Raw genomic sequence first — 12,976 nt, forward strand, 5'->3', positions numbered from 1 at the left:
TGGCCTATGACAAGGTATATTGTTACCCTACTTAATTAACTTATGTGCAGAGTATATCATGTGAAATGCTAGGCTGGATGACTCACAAGCTAGAATCAAGATTCCTGGGAGAAATATAAACAACCTCAGATATGCAGATGACGCTACTTTAATGACAGAAAACAAAGAGGAACTAGAAGCCTCTTGATGACGGTGAAAGAGAAGAGTGAAAAAACAGGCTTAAAACTCAACGTGCAAAAAACTAAGATCATGGCATCTGGTCCCATCAACTCAATGGCAAATAGGTGGGGGGAAAGTGGAAGCAGTGATAGATTTTGTTTCTTTATTTTCTGCAGACAGTGATTGTAGCCATGAAATTAAAAGATGATTGCTCCTTGGGAGAAAAGCTATGACAGACATAGAGTATTGAAAAGTAGAAACCTCACTTTGCTGACAAAGGTCCATATAGTCAAAGCTATGGTTTTTCCAGTATTGTGTATGGATTGTGAGTTGGACCATAAAAAAGGCTCCGTACAGAAGATTCGATACTTTCAAATTGTGGCACTGGAGAAGACTCTTGAGAGTCCCTAGGACTGCAAGGAGATTAAACCAGGCAATCCTAAAGGAAATCAACCCTGAATATTCATTGGAAGGACTGATGCTTAAGCTGAAACTCCTATACTTTGGCCACCTGATGTGAAGAGCCAACTTACTGTAAAGACCCTGAGGCTGAGAATGATTGAGGGCAGAAGGAAAAGGGGGCAACAGAGGATAAGATGGTTGGATGGTGTCACCAACTGAATGGACCCGAGACTGAGTAAACTCCGGGAGATGGTGAAGGACAGGGAAGCCTGGCGTGCTGCAGTCCATGGGGTTTCAAAGAGTCAGACATGACTTAGCGACGGAACACCACCAGCAAAAGGGACTAAGTAGGTGATTAAACAGTTAATCCCACTAGAGGACTGTAAGTAAAGAAAAACACATGGGAGGCTCCTGTAAGTTAGCGATCATTCGAGAAAGCAGGTTTGCTTATCCACAAAAGTGGGCGTACTTAGCGAAAAAACCATGCAACAGGAGCGTAAAGCATGCCCCCAAACAATAAAACTGGAGGCATGAGACCCACATCCTGCCCAGTAAGCTCAGTGAGTTAATGATTCCAAGGCCACGCTCCTCTGGGCACACTAAAACAAAAACATAAAGAAAAGGTGGCAGTATACTACAGCCTGAGATGATTTACCATTTTTAGTATAGATGAGTGCCTTTTTGCTCCTTTCCATTGTGCCATGACAGTCCCAGCTTGACCATGTAAGGACGAAAAATCTCCCCTGCTCACCATGGAGGAAGAGCTGATGATGGAAACGTGACATCTACTCAAGAATGAGGAAGAAGGTGATCTTCTCGCCCTCCCCACTTTCCCTTTCATTATAAAACTGTAGCCCACTAAGTTCTTGGGGCATGGCATCTTCTCACCTGCCTGCTTGTAAGCCTCAAAAGTGTGCTATTCTAATAAGCCACTTCTTATCTATCACTTTGCCTCTCGCCAAATTCTTTCTGCAGAGACATGAAGAATCAGAGCTCCTTGGAGCCCCTATGAAACGCCACCTCAGTTTAGTTCAGTTCAGTCGCTCAGTCGTGTCCGACTCTTTGCGACCCCATGAATCGCAGTACACCAGGCCTCCCTGTCCATCACCAACTCCCAGAGTTCACTCAGACTCACGTCCATCGAGTCAGTGATGCCATCCAGCCATCTCATCCTCTGTCTTCCCCTTCTCCTCCTGCCCTCAATCCCTCTCAGCATCAGAGTCTTTTCCAATGTGGCCAAAGTACTACCTAGTGGTTTCAAATTCAACTTCTTATTCCTGGGAGAGACCTAGTGGGCAAGGATGGCTGTATATAATAATAACAAAGGTAACTCACATCTTTGTCTGGAAAAATCAACCTTGCCTTTAAAATATGAGCAAAGATCACTATACGTATGAAGAAAACCAGCAGCGTGAAAGAGACAAACAAAGATAAGATTAAAAATAGAAAAGTCTCCTTTAGGAAAAAGCTAACTCAGGTAACAGCAGACTTATAGTCTTTAAACCCCTGATTAGCAGGATCAGATGCTCTAGAGGGAGCTCAGGATGGAGACCAATGGGCTGCCACCTCAGCCACTGAGGCCTCCCCAGCAGTGCACCATGAGGGGATCCCTGATGGGAAAGAACAGGATGCTGGCCCTAGATAGCTACTGAGAAAGTCAAGGTGACATATAATAACATGAGAAGAGTGCTTTGAAAAGAGAACAAGCTGAAAGTAAGCAAGGAAGGGCCCTTTTAAGTTAAAAACACCATCAACAAAATAAGCAATAAAAAGGAGTGGCAAGTGAAGACAAAGATATGGCTGCCTGGCACATCTGGAAACACAGGATGTTGCCATCAAGTCATCCACTCCTCCACCACTACAGTCACCCCCAGGGGTGGGCTCTGAGGACACTCCTGTTGGAGACAAATAGGCTGACCCCTCTGCCCCTGCAGCCACGCCAGTAGTGCACCCTGAGGGGATTCAGGATGGGAAAGAAGAGGATGCTGGCCCTAGATAGCTAAGGTGCATATCAAAGGAATGATTTCAATGAGCCCCGACTTCTGCATCTTCCCATATATAGAAGGGCTTCCTCCACCTGCCAACGCAGGAGACACAAGAGGCAGGTGCAATCCCTAGGTCAGGAAGATACGCTGGAATAGGAAATGGCAACCCATTCTGGTATTCTTGCTTGGAAAATTCCATGGACAGAGGAGTCTGGCAGGCTACAGTCCATGGGGCACAAAGAGTCAGATGCAACTGAGCATGCACGTACATAAAAGAACGCTAAACTTATTAACCTGGGATGCTTGGTTTTCTTTAATTAACAGTAATCTTTTGATGTTCTGACTACCTGGTTTTTATTGCAAAAACTCATATATTTCCTGGCTCCTCCCTTGCCTCTTCAGAACAGTCCTTCAGAGCTATCTGAAAGGCTGTCTTCTGAGCCTAAGTCTGCCATATAAAACATAATTCTCAACTTTCAGGTTGTGAAATAAAATTCATATTTTATGACAAGAAAAATGTAAAAATTTTCTCAGCCCTCTGGCTTCCTCTCTCCCTCCCCATCAGTGTGCATAGTGATCTGCCTTATGCATCAATGAAACCTCCCCCATTGCTCAATAAAGAGCAACATTCTCCTAGCATCAACAAGTTGTTGTTGTTCAGTCACTAAATGGTGTCCTACTTTTTGCCAGCCCATGGACTGCAGCACGCCAGGCTTCCTTGTCCTTCATTATCTCCTGCAGTTTGCTCAGATTCATGTCCATTGAGTCAGTGATGCTGTCTCATCATCTCATCCTCTGCTGCCCCCTTCTCCTTTTGCCTTCAATCTTTCCCAGTATCACTGTCTTTCCTAATGAGTTGGCTCTTCATATCAGGTGGCCAAAGTATTGGAGCTTCAGCTTCAGCATCACTCCTTCCAATGAATATTCAGGGTTGATTTTCTTTAGGACTGACTGGTTTGATTTCCTTGCAGTCCAAGGGACTCTCAAGAGTCTTTAACACCACAATTCGGAGGCACCAATTCTTCGGCGCTCAGCCTTCTTTATGGTCCTACTTTCATGCCCGCACATGAGTACTTTGGAAAACCATAGCTTTGGCTCTACTGACCTTTGTTGGTAAAGTGATGTCTCTGTTTTTTGAAAAAAATTAGAGACAAACATATGCTATCTATGTTTGTCATAGCTTTCCTTCCAAGGAGCAAGCATCTTTTAATTTCATGGTTGCAATCACTGTCTGCAGTGATTTGGGAGCCCAGGAAAATAAAATATGTCACTACTTCCACCTTTTCCCCATCTATTTGCCATGAAGTGATGGGACTGTGAAGGTGACTGGTAAATTTTTTTCTTTCTTTTTTATAATGCAGTACACAATGCTGAGAATGTGGGAGGAGAGACAACATGCCACAGTGGAATTATAAGAGAAGAAAAACTTTCTGGGTAGCAAGGAGTGTCAAAAGCTGTAGACTTTATATAGGTATGATTCAATAATTTCATTTCTGGGAATTTACTTTAAAGAGATAAATATGGATGTCCCCAAGGATGGAATTATAAGGATTTAAACAGCCGCACTGTTTATAGTAGCAAAAAGTACGGAAGTTCAAATGACCAACAATAGGTTGATACTTGAACAAGTGAGTTTTTCTACAGGACTACAGATCATTACAAATATTGATAACAAAGTGTATTTAATCATGTAATAAATGCTAACAAAATATGAAGAGCTTTGTACACCAACAATACCATTTTTATCAATAATTTATGAAAGACCAAAGGAAATGTTAAAAGTGGTGATTTCAATTGACGGGGTTATAGGTCTTTTATACTTTTCTTTTGCATTATCTATAGTTTTTTTTTCCTTCAGATTTCTTGTCTGAATGTATATTTCTTTAAGAAAAAAAAATACCACAAATGACCAAAAGCGATGCATGTGAACTGCCTGGTTATGTATGAGGTGCTTGATCACTGACGATTTCGCAGGTGATGCTCACTGTTCATTCTGGGTCCCCTGGCCGCGCGTCTTCTGCTACCTGGCATGCTCTTTCAGACACCATCCGTTGTGTGGCATATTTTGTGATCTCTCTCGTTGTCTGCGGTTTTGCAAATGCTCTTGCTGTTGCCTAGAAAGCTTTCCTTGCCAGTGCCTGGCTCTTGACTTCTCTTGTTCTATGAGCCCAAGTGACCCCTCTTGTGGGAATTCCCTAGCTGTCGAGGAGCAGGTAGGTCCCCTCTTACTCCCCCAACCCTGTTTGCACTCCTGATACAGCACTTCCTTCCTTCTTGCATTTCTGTGCTACATATCTGTCTCCTTAAAGACATCAGTCCTGAATATTCATTGGAAGGACGGATGCTGAAGTTGCAGCTCCAATACTCTGGCCACCTGATGGCAAGAGCCGACTCACTGGAAAAGACCCTAAGCTTGGAAAGATTGAAGGTGGGAGGAGAAGGGGGCGACAGAGGATGAGATGGTTAGACAGCATCACTGACTCACTGGCATGAATCTGAGAAAACCCCAGGAAAGAGTGAAGAACAGGGAAGCCTGGCATGCTGTAGTCCATGGCGTCACAAAGAGGACATGACATCAACTGCACAACAACAATCCATCTCCTTCTCTGCTCTGAAAACACCGAGGCTTTGTTTCACACATATGTATCATCTCTCGGGCTTCAGACATTACGGATCCTCAACACGTTTGCGGAAAGAATGAATTAATCATCCATGAGTAATTCCACATTTGGAAGTGACTGGTCCTGGGACAAGCCCAAGTTGTGGGTAGGACCCAAGCACCCTGTCACCTCTCTCCCACCAGCTTCTTACCTTGACAGAGAGGAATGGCCTCACTCCACAGGTGGTAGCCCTGGGGGTGCCGGGTACAAATGGCCATGCTGTGTCCCACCAAGCGGTAGCCGGCATTGCAGCCGAAGTGGATGGAGCCTCCGGGCTGGGTGGTGGTCTGGCCCAGAAGGAAGCCGTGGAGGGGAGCCCTGGGTAGGCTGCAGTAGGAAGCTGCATGGCAAGACGAGGGTCAGGGACCACGTGCAGCGGGAAGACAGAGGTGGTCCTTCTTCATGCAGCCCCCCGCCCTCCACCCCCTCCCCCTTGCTTCTCCCCCTCCTTCCCATCTTCACCACTGCCAGGTGGACTGCTAGTTAGGAAGTCGATACAGAAAAGCAATCAGTCTAGGACAGCCAAAGAAAGGAAAAGAGAAGGGAAGAGAAGGAAGAGAAAGAGGGGAAAGGAGAGGGATGACAAGAGAAGAGAGAAAAAAAGAAAGTTCTGTGAGGCACTGGGTCGCCTTTGGGTCTGGAGGCAGCACAGGTTGTGCAGCTAAGTTCACGCTCCCAAATCCTGCTAGCTCCCAAAGAGACACAGAAAACAACCTGATGTGGTTGGTTTCAGAAAGATGTGACTGCAGGGCTGAGGCCTCTGGAGTCAGGGCTGGGCTTGAGTTCCACTTCCCAACTTTCCACAGGTCTGTGACGTGAGACAAACCTCCCAGGCTCTTTTAGCCCCACTTTCCTCACCTGAACGTTGGGACTGGCAATGCCTTCCTCATAGGTTTTGGGATCATTTAAATGGGATCTTGTCTGTAAAGCCCCTAGCCTGGTGCAGGGCACTCTGTGCTCAGTAAATGGTCCGAGTCCTGCTTTCTGTTGTGTAGGGGGCGGGAGGGGGAGAGGCAGTTGTGGCAATCCAGGACGTGAAACCCACAGTCCTCATTTCCCCTTGACATACAATCTCAATTTATTTCATTCATTTATCCAACAGACAGACATCAAGTGTCTCTTATATGTCAAGTGCTATTCTAAGTGCTGGGAATATGACAGTGAAGAGAAGAGACAAAGAGCCCAGCCTCAGAGACACTGCAACACAAACCTCTGCCAGGGAGCCTCAGGGGGAAGTTCTGTGCGGTCAGGAAAGAGGCCTGACCAAAGGAGCGCAAAGGGCAAGCCTGTCCTTCTGCTTTCAGCATCCCTGGTGCGGGCTAAGTCAGGACAGAGGTGCCAGGACCCTTCCTGTATCCGCTGGCCTCCTACGTGATTACATCCCTCTGCTGGTGAAACTGATGTTCTCAAACCTCCCCTTCCGAGGCAGACACCCTCCTTTGCTTCTGCTTTGCCAGCTGTGTCCTGTTTATGAGGTACCCACAAGTCTACCTCAGTCACGAACAAGAATCTCAGTTATAAAATAAACTTAGTGATAGAGGCATGGGCAAATTACAAGATTCTCCTCTGTTTCCATTAAGGACTCATTGTTTCACCATGTAATTAATTCACTTTCTGCAGCGGCATATGCATTATAAGTGACTCATTACCCACAAACATGTGATTAATCTTTAAAAACATCAAGCCAAGGGCAACTCCTTAATGACTTCTAGTTCAGGGGGTAGCAATTGGCACAGTGAAATGCTACTAAATTACTTTATTTCTCTTTTGTGTTACTAGCTGCTAGGAAATCAGCCTGAATCTCCCTGACATTACCTTAATGTTTCTTTTCCACCAAGAAGAACTGAGACCAGAAGAGGCTGAGTGACTTGCTTAAACATCATTCAACTAGCGGGTGATGCAGCCCAACTAGCTGGAGGGCGTGAAGGGCCACCCTCCCTCTTGTGTGTATGTGGGGGGAAAGCAACTGGGGTCTACTTTGCAGAGGAAATGGACTCTGAGAAAGTAAAGCTCCTCCTCCTCCCAGGCTCCCTTCAGCTTTCCTGGTTAGCCCTCACCTGGAGCCATCCCTACTCAAGAGTTTCTTAAGATTTCTAGCTTTATATAGCAATAAAGCTAGACCAGCTAAGTTTGCGCTGGTCTTCCAAGTGGGCAGCCTGTGCAGAGATGGACTGAGATAAGAGGCAACTCAGGCTACGTTTTGACATCCCTCCTAATCAATATTCTTTGAAAATTTGCCCAACATTTGTTTGGAACACAGGCCAAATGCAGTTTCCACGGTGGCTCAGATGGTAAAGAATCTACCTGCAATGTGGGAGACCCAGTGTGATCCCTGGGTGGGGAAGATCCCCTGGAGGAAGAGGACATGGCAAGCTACTCCAGTATTCCTGCCTGGAGAATCCCATGGACAGAGGAGCCTGATGGGCTACCATCCATGGGGTCGCAAAGAGTTGGACATGACTGAGCGACTTTCACTTTTTTCAGGCCATATGCAGCCAGGGAAAGAGTGCTGTGAGAGGACCAGCCCCTGCTGGAACTGGCTATGGTCTTAGGTCATTTATTTCTGCCCCCAAGCTCACAGAAGCGGCCAGCAGTTCAATGGATCCACTACCCTGCAACATGGGCAGCAGGTAGTTTTTCACGTTTTCTTCCCAGTGATAGACAGTAGACCCCAGATGGGAGCTGTTAGCCTTGATTTTCTCTGCCTTATTACCTCTCTAAGGATAGTTTTGTGTCCTGGCAGATAGTTAGCTGGCGCGGCCCTCAATCTGACTCTGCCTATGAGGCGGCGCTCACAGAGCACAAGGGAGGCTCCTGGACTAGGAATACGGCCCACTGTTTGCTGCTTGTCTAATATCTGCCAGTTGGAGACCCACATCTTTAGGATTTTTCAGTTTTAAGGGACTTTTCCTAACATTTCAACAGTGTTAGGGACAGGACCACCTACAGGCATTATCAACTCATATACGATAAACTTATCTAAAAGCCACAGGTTGGCAGTGGGAGCAGCAAGAAGGAAGAGGTTAAAACTGGGGAGGTAGGGAGGGAGGAGGTGGGATGTCAAGGATGCTCTGCAGCTACAGGTGAGAGAGACTCAGCGGACGAGAAAGGCTGCCGGTCTCCAGGCTCGTGGAGAAGCTGCACTGCAGTCGAGAATGTGGCCCACGGCTTATTGTTTTGGGTGAGAAACTTAAGGGGCTCAGGGGCTGCGGCCCTTCCCATGAGTCCTTATGTTTCACTCACCTGAATACCGAATCTTAAAGCCCTTCCGGTTGTAGGCATGGTCAGACGACCAGCGCAGGTAGACGGAGTTGCTCGAGCTGGTGACAACCAGGGGAGCCGAGTAATTCCCACTGAGGGCTTTCAGCAGAGGACTCTGTCCCGAGGGCCCTGCGGGAAGATGGCGGACATGGGATCACAGACTATTGCGGTTACCAGAGATACTAACCTTGATGCCTTAAACATAACTGCCTTCCATTTCCCCATCCTCAAGAGAAGACGTGAAGATTCGAGACCGTAACTCAGCACCATCATTGGTCTGTCCACTCCTCTCTCGCATCCACAGGCCTTGCAGGAGGATATCTTCCTCCTGAACCCTAAAGCAGGGATCGAAGAAGTCCCTGCCAACACAGAGTGGTTGGCAGGTGAGATGACATCTATTTGCCATCCTGGGACCTGCCCAAGGTCAAGAGGCTGGTTAATGGAAGAGCTGGTTTTTAACTTGGGAACTTTTTCTACCTTACCATCTTACTTGTGCCTATTAAAAAACAGCTCAGGGCCTGCCAGATAGGAAAAAAAATATGAATGAACATATAGCAATAAAGCTAGAGGAAACATCAGGTCTCAGTGTCATAAATAACACAGCTCCCCAGTATTGCTTCCCAGGGCTCTTCCAGAAGTGCCTCCCTCTTCTTTGTTTTTTTCCACCTTAAATGCCTGGAAGTGCATTCCAAGAGGGCCGATTCAAGGGCTGCAGAGTACAAAGCTGGATAATGCCAAACACAGGATTTATTATCCTGCAAAGAGCCCTGAGTGATAGTTCTCATATGCTGCTGAGACAGCGCTTGGGAGCGTGGGAAAAGTAATGGACCGTATTACATATAGGAAAGTCATCAGAACTGCTGTGACAGCTCTGAAGGAAAGGGTCAAAGGGCTCAGAGAAATGGCATGCTGGGATAGGTCTGCTGATTTAGACCAGAACACCCATCAGCTGACTGTGACCTTCAGAAGGATCTGGGGGACACATAGTTTCCTAAAGCAATAAGAAATGCACTGTGGAGCGGGTGAGGACCAGCATCATCAACAACCTGAGTAATAGCTATCCTCTGTAGGCAGAAACTGATGGGAGGAGATGCTGTCACAGGGCTGAGCTTCCCAGTATTGCTGCGAAGGAGAGGAGTCTAAATGCAGAAGCCAGGTGGAAGCACTGAACAGTCAGGAGAAAGGCTGCAAAGTTGGGAGGGCAACCAGGAGGGCCTGATCTATAGGCTTTATGGAGATGGCTCACAGAACGTGATGTTCCTCAGGGCAAGATAGATGGACAGCCAAAAACAAATGAACATCTGAACAAAACAGATCATGAATATATAACCAAAAGGGCATAGCAAGTTCCAATCACTGGAATAATTTGGAGACTTGAGCCAGAACAATTTGGCTGAAGGAGAGGCTGGGTCCTGATAAACACGTCCTTGCAAAACACCACCAATGTATATAGTGCTGATTCCCCAAGTCTTTAATCCCCAAAGACCTACCACTAGTAATTCAGATAACTGAATACTGGAGAAAAGGGAATGTCTGGATATTTAGAAGACTTCTGTATACAGAGCATGTGAATTCGATGCTGCTACCCAGAACCCAAAGGACTCTCAAGGCTCCTTTGTTACAACGGGGGTATATATGGCTAGGATTGGTAAGAAATGGAGTCTTGTTTCCGCAGCTTAACCCCATGGAAGCCTCAACTGCAGTAGCTATGCCAGACATAGTAGCCTCATTAGAGTAGATTATCGTTGCCTTGGTTATATGGAATGCAGGTACTGATCTAGCAAGGAATTCTTTTCTATACCCACCAGGAAGGAGAATCGTAAGCAATTTGCATTTACATGAAACAGACAACAGTATACATCCATGTCTTGCCCCAGAGCTATGTTAATTCTCCTGCTCTGTCGTAATGTAGTAGGAAGATATGTGGACCATCTGGACTTCCTGCAGCATACAGCTTATTGATTTACTATGTGGATGACATTGTATTAACTGGATCTGATGTGCCAGAAGGAACCACCAGTATAGATGCCTTTGCAAGACAGGTACTCCAGAGGGTGAGAGAGAAATCCTATAAAGAATCAGGTGAACTTTTTAGGGTCCTATGGCCCAGGGCATGCTGAGACATTTCCTCCAAATTAAAGAGCAGGTTATTGCACCTTTACCCTCCTACCACCAAGAAAGAAGCACAGTGTTTGGTAGACTTCTTTGGGTTTTGGAGGCTGCATACTCTTCACTATGACCCATTTACTGGCTAGCATTCAAGGTGCCAGCTTTGCGTGGTGGCTAGATTTAAGGCAGGGTGTTATAGCAGGTTCAGGCTGCAATACCAGCAGCCCCACTGTTTGGATCATATAACTCTTCAACTTCTATGGTACTGGAGTTTCTGTGGTAGAGAAAGACCTTGCATGGAACATCTGGAAAGTCCTAACTGGGAGGCTGTGTCATAGATTCCTAGGGTTTAAGCCAGTCGGTACTGTGTGCAGCGGGAAACAATTTAATTTACTTACCATCAAAGATCTCAAACTCATCATACTGCTTCTCACTGAGAAAGTACTCCACCGTGATGGAGATGTTATATTCGGGCTCCACTCTCACCAGCCAAGAGCAGACCTGGAATTGGGGATAGCTGCCAGGGTAGCTCTGACTCAGGATCACGCCTGTGGAATCCGTCAGAAGCTCATTCGTTGGGCAGTGCACTTGGAGAAAGAAAGAGAAATACCAGGTGTGTGGGATGAAGGTGGAACAAATGCCAACACAATGGCTCGTCCCTGGTGTAGAGGACAACCCCTGGAAAGCCAGCCGGCATTTGAGCACATCAAGCAAAATTCCGACAGCCCTCATTAGACTGCTCCGTGGTGTGAGCTGGTCTCTGATTCCGTGTCAGTGCTGCTACACTGCTGAGACTCAGGCTTGGCCAGCTGGCTGGAATCACTTGTTAACTCACATGTGGGGATGATGCATGCATACAGACAACAATAAGGCAGCCTCTAACCCAAGAGTTAACTGGATTTGATCTGTACAGAGTATAGGGCAGAGGTGAGCACATGGGATTTTAAGTCTAGTCACGGCTATGGTTGTTCCAGTAGTCATGTATGGATGTGAGAGTTGGACTATAAAGAAAGCTGAGCACTGAATAATTGATGCTTTTGAACTGTGGTGTTGGAGAAGACTCTTGAGAGTCCCTTAGACAGCAAGGAGATCCAATCAGTCCATCCCGAAGGAAATCAGTCCTGAATGTTCATTGGAAGGACTGATGTGAAGCTCACGCTTCAATACTTTGGCCACCTGATGCAAAGAGCTGACTCATTTGAAAAGACTCTGATGCTGGGAAAGATTGAAGGCACGAGGAGAAGGGGATGACAGAGGATGAGATGGTTGGATGGCATCAATGACTTAATGGACATGCGTTTGAGTAAACTCTGGGAGTTGGTGATGGACAGGGAGGCCTGGCATCCTGCAGTCAATGGGGTCACAAAGAGTCAGACACGACTGAGCGACTGAGCTGAACTGAGCACCTGGATTTAGACTCCACCTCTGTCAATTACTACCTATGTGATCTTGAACAAATTACTGCCTTTCTGTGCAAATGCCTCTCCATTTCCAACCCAGAAAGAGAACCTGTACCTTACAGTGCTGTTGTATTACACCAAATGTCATATACATACATATATATGTTATGTTATATAATTATATATTAAGATGATACATTATATGATAGTATACATTATATGATACTATGTTATTTCATTATATATTAAGATTATATTATAATATACTATAAATTATAGTATTAAACTAAATAATATATGTAAAGCGTGAAACATATAGCCTCCATAAACTGTAGCAATGATGCCTGTGATTATACCAGGAACAGAAGCAAACAGCCTAGCATGCGGGATCTAGTTCCCTGACCAGGGATGGAACCTGGGCCCCTTCACTGGGAGTGTGGAGTCTTAGACACTGGCCCACCAGGGAAGTCCCATGAACTTCTTTTTAAATTCAGATTCTTAGAGGAATAATTTACGTACAATAAAACGCACAGTGATGCGAACAAAGCTAGTGGAGGTGATGGAATTCCAGTTGAGCTGTTTCAAATCCTAAAAGATGATGCTGTGAAAGTGCTGCACTCAATATGTCAGCAAATTTGGAAAACTCAGCAGTGGCCACAGGACTGGAAAAGGTCAGTTTTCATTCCAATCCCAAAGAAAGGCAATGCCAAAGAATGCTCAAACTACCGCACAATTGCACTCATCTCACATGCTAGTAAAGTAACGCTCAAAATTCTCCAAGCCAGGCTTCAGCAATATGTGAACCATGACCTCCCTGATGTTCAAGCTGGTTTTAGAAAAGGCAGAGGAACCAGAGATCAAATTGCCAACATCTGCTGGATCATTGAAAAAGCAAGAGAGTTCCAGAAAAACATCTATTTCTGCTTTATTGACCATGCCAAAGCCTTTGACTGTGTGGATCACAATCAACTGTGGAAAATTCTGAAAGAGATGGGAATAC

General features: G+C 45.9%; 1 protein-coding gene across 1 annotated transcript in view; it reads right to left on the reverse strand.

Moving 5' to 3' along the window:
* CSMD2 (CUB and Sushi multiple domains 2) overlaps nt 1-12,976 on the reverse strand; it is a 616,901-nt gene that overhangs the window by 66,334 nt on the left and 537,591 nt on the right. Inside the window, exons 47-49 of the mRNA XM_018046480.1 lie at nt 10,975-11,163; nt 8,450-8,596; nt 5,358-5,546 (exon numbers count right to left, since the gene is read on the reverse strand). Of these exons, the coding sequence (XP_017901969.1) occupies nt 5,358-5,546; nt 8,450-8,596; nt 10,975-11,163 (525 nt within the window). The remainder of the gene's footprint in view (nt 1-5,357; nt 5,547-8,449; nt 8,597-10,974; nt 11,164-12,976) is intronic.

This window comes from Capra hircus, chromosome 3, assembly GCF_001704415.2.
Source record: "Capra hircus breed San Clemente chromosome 3, ASM170441v1, whole genome shotgun sequence".
Lineage (NCBI taxonomy): Eukaryota > Metazoa > Chordata > Mammalia > Artiodactyla > Bovidae > Capra > Capra hircus.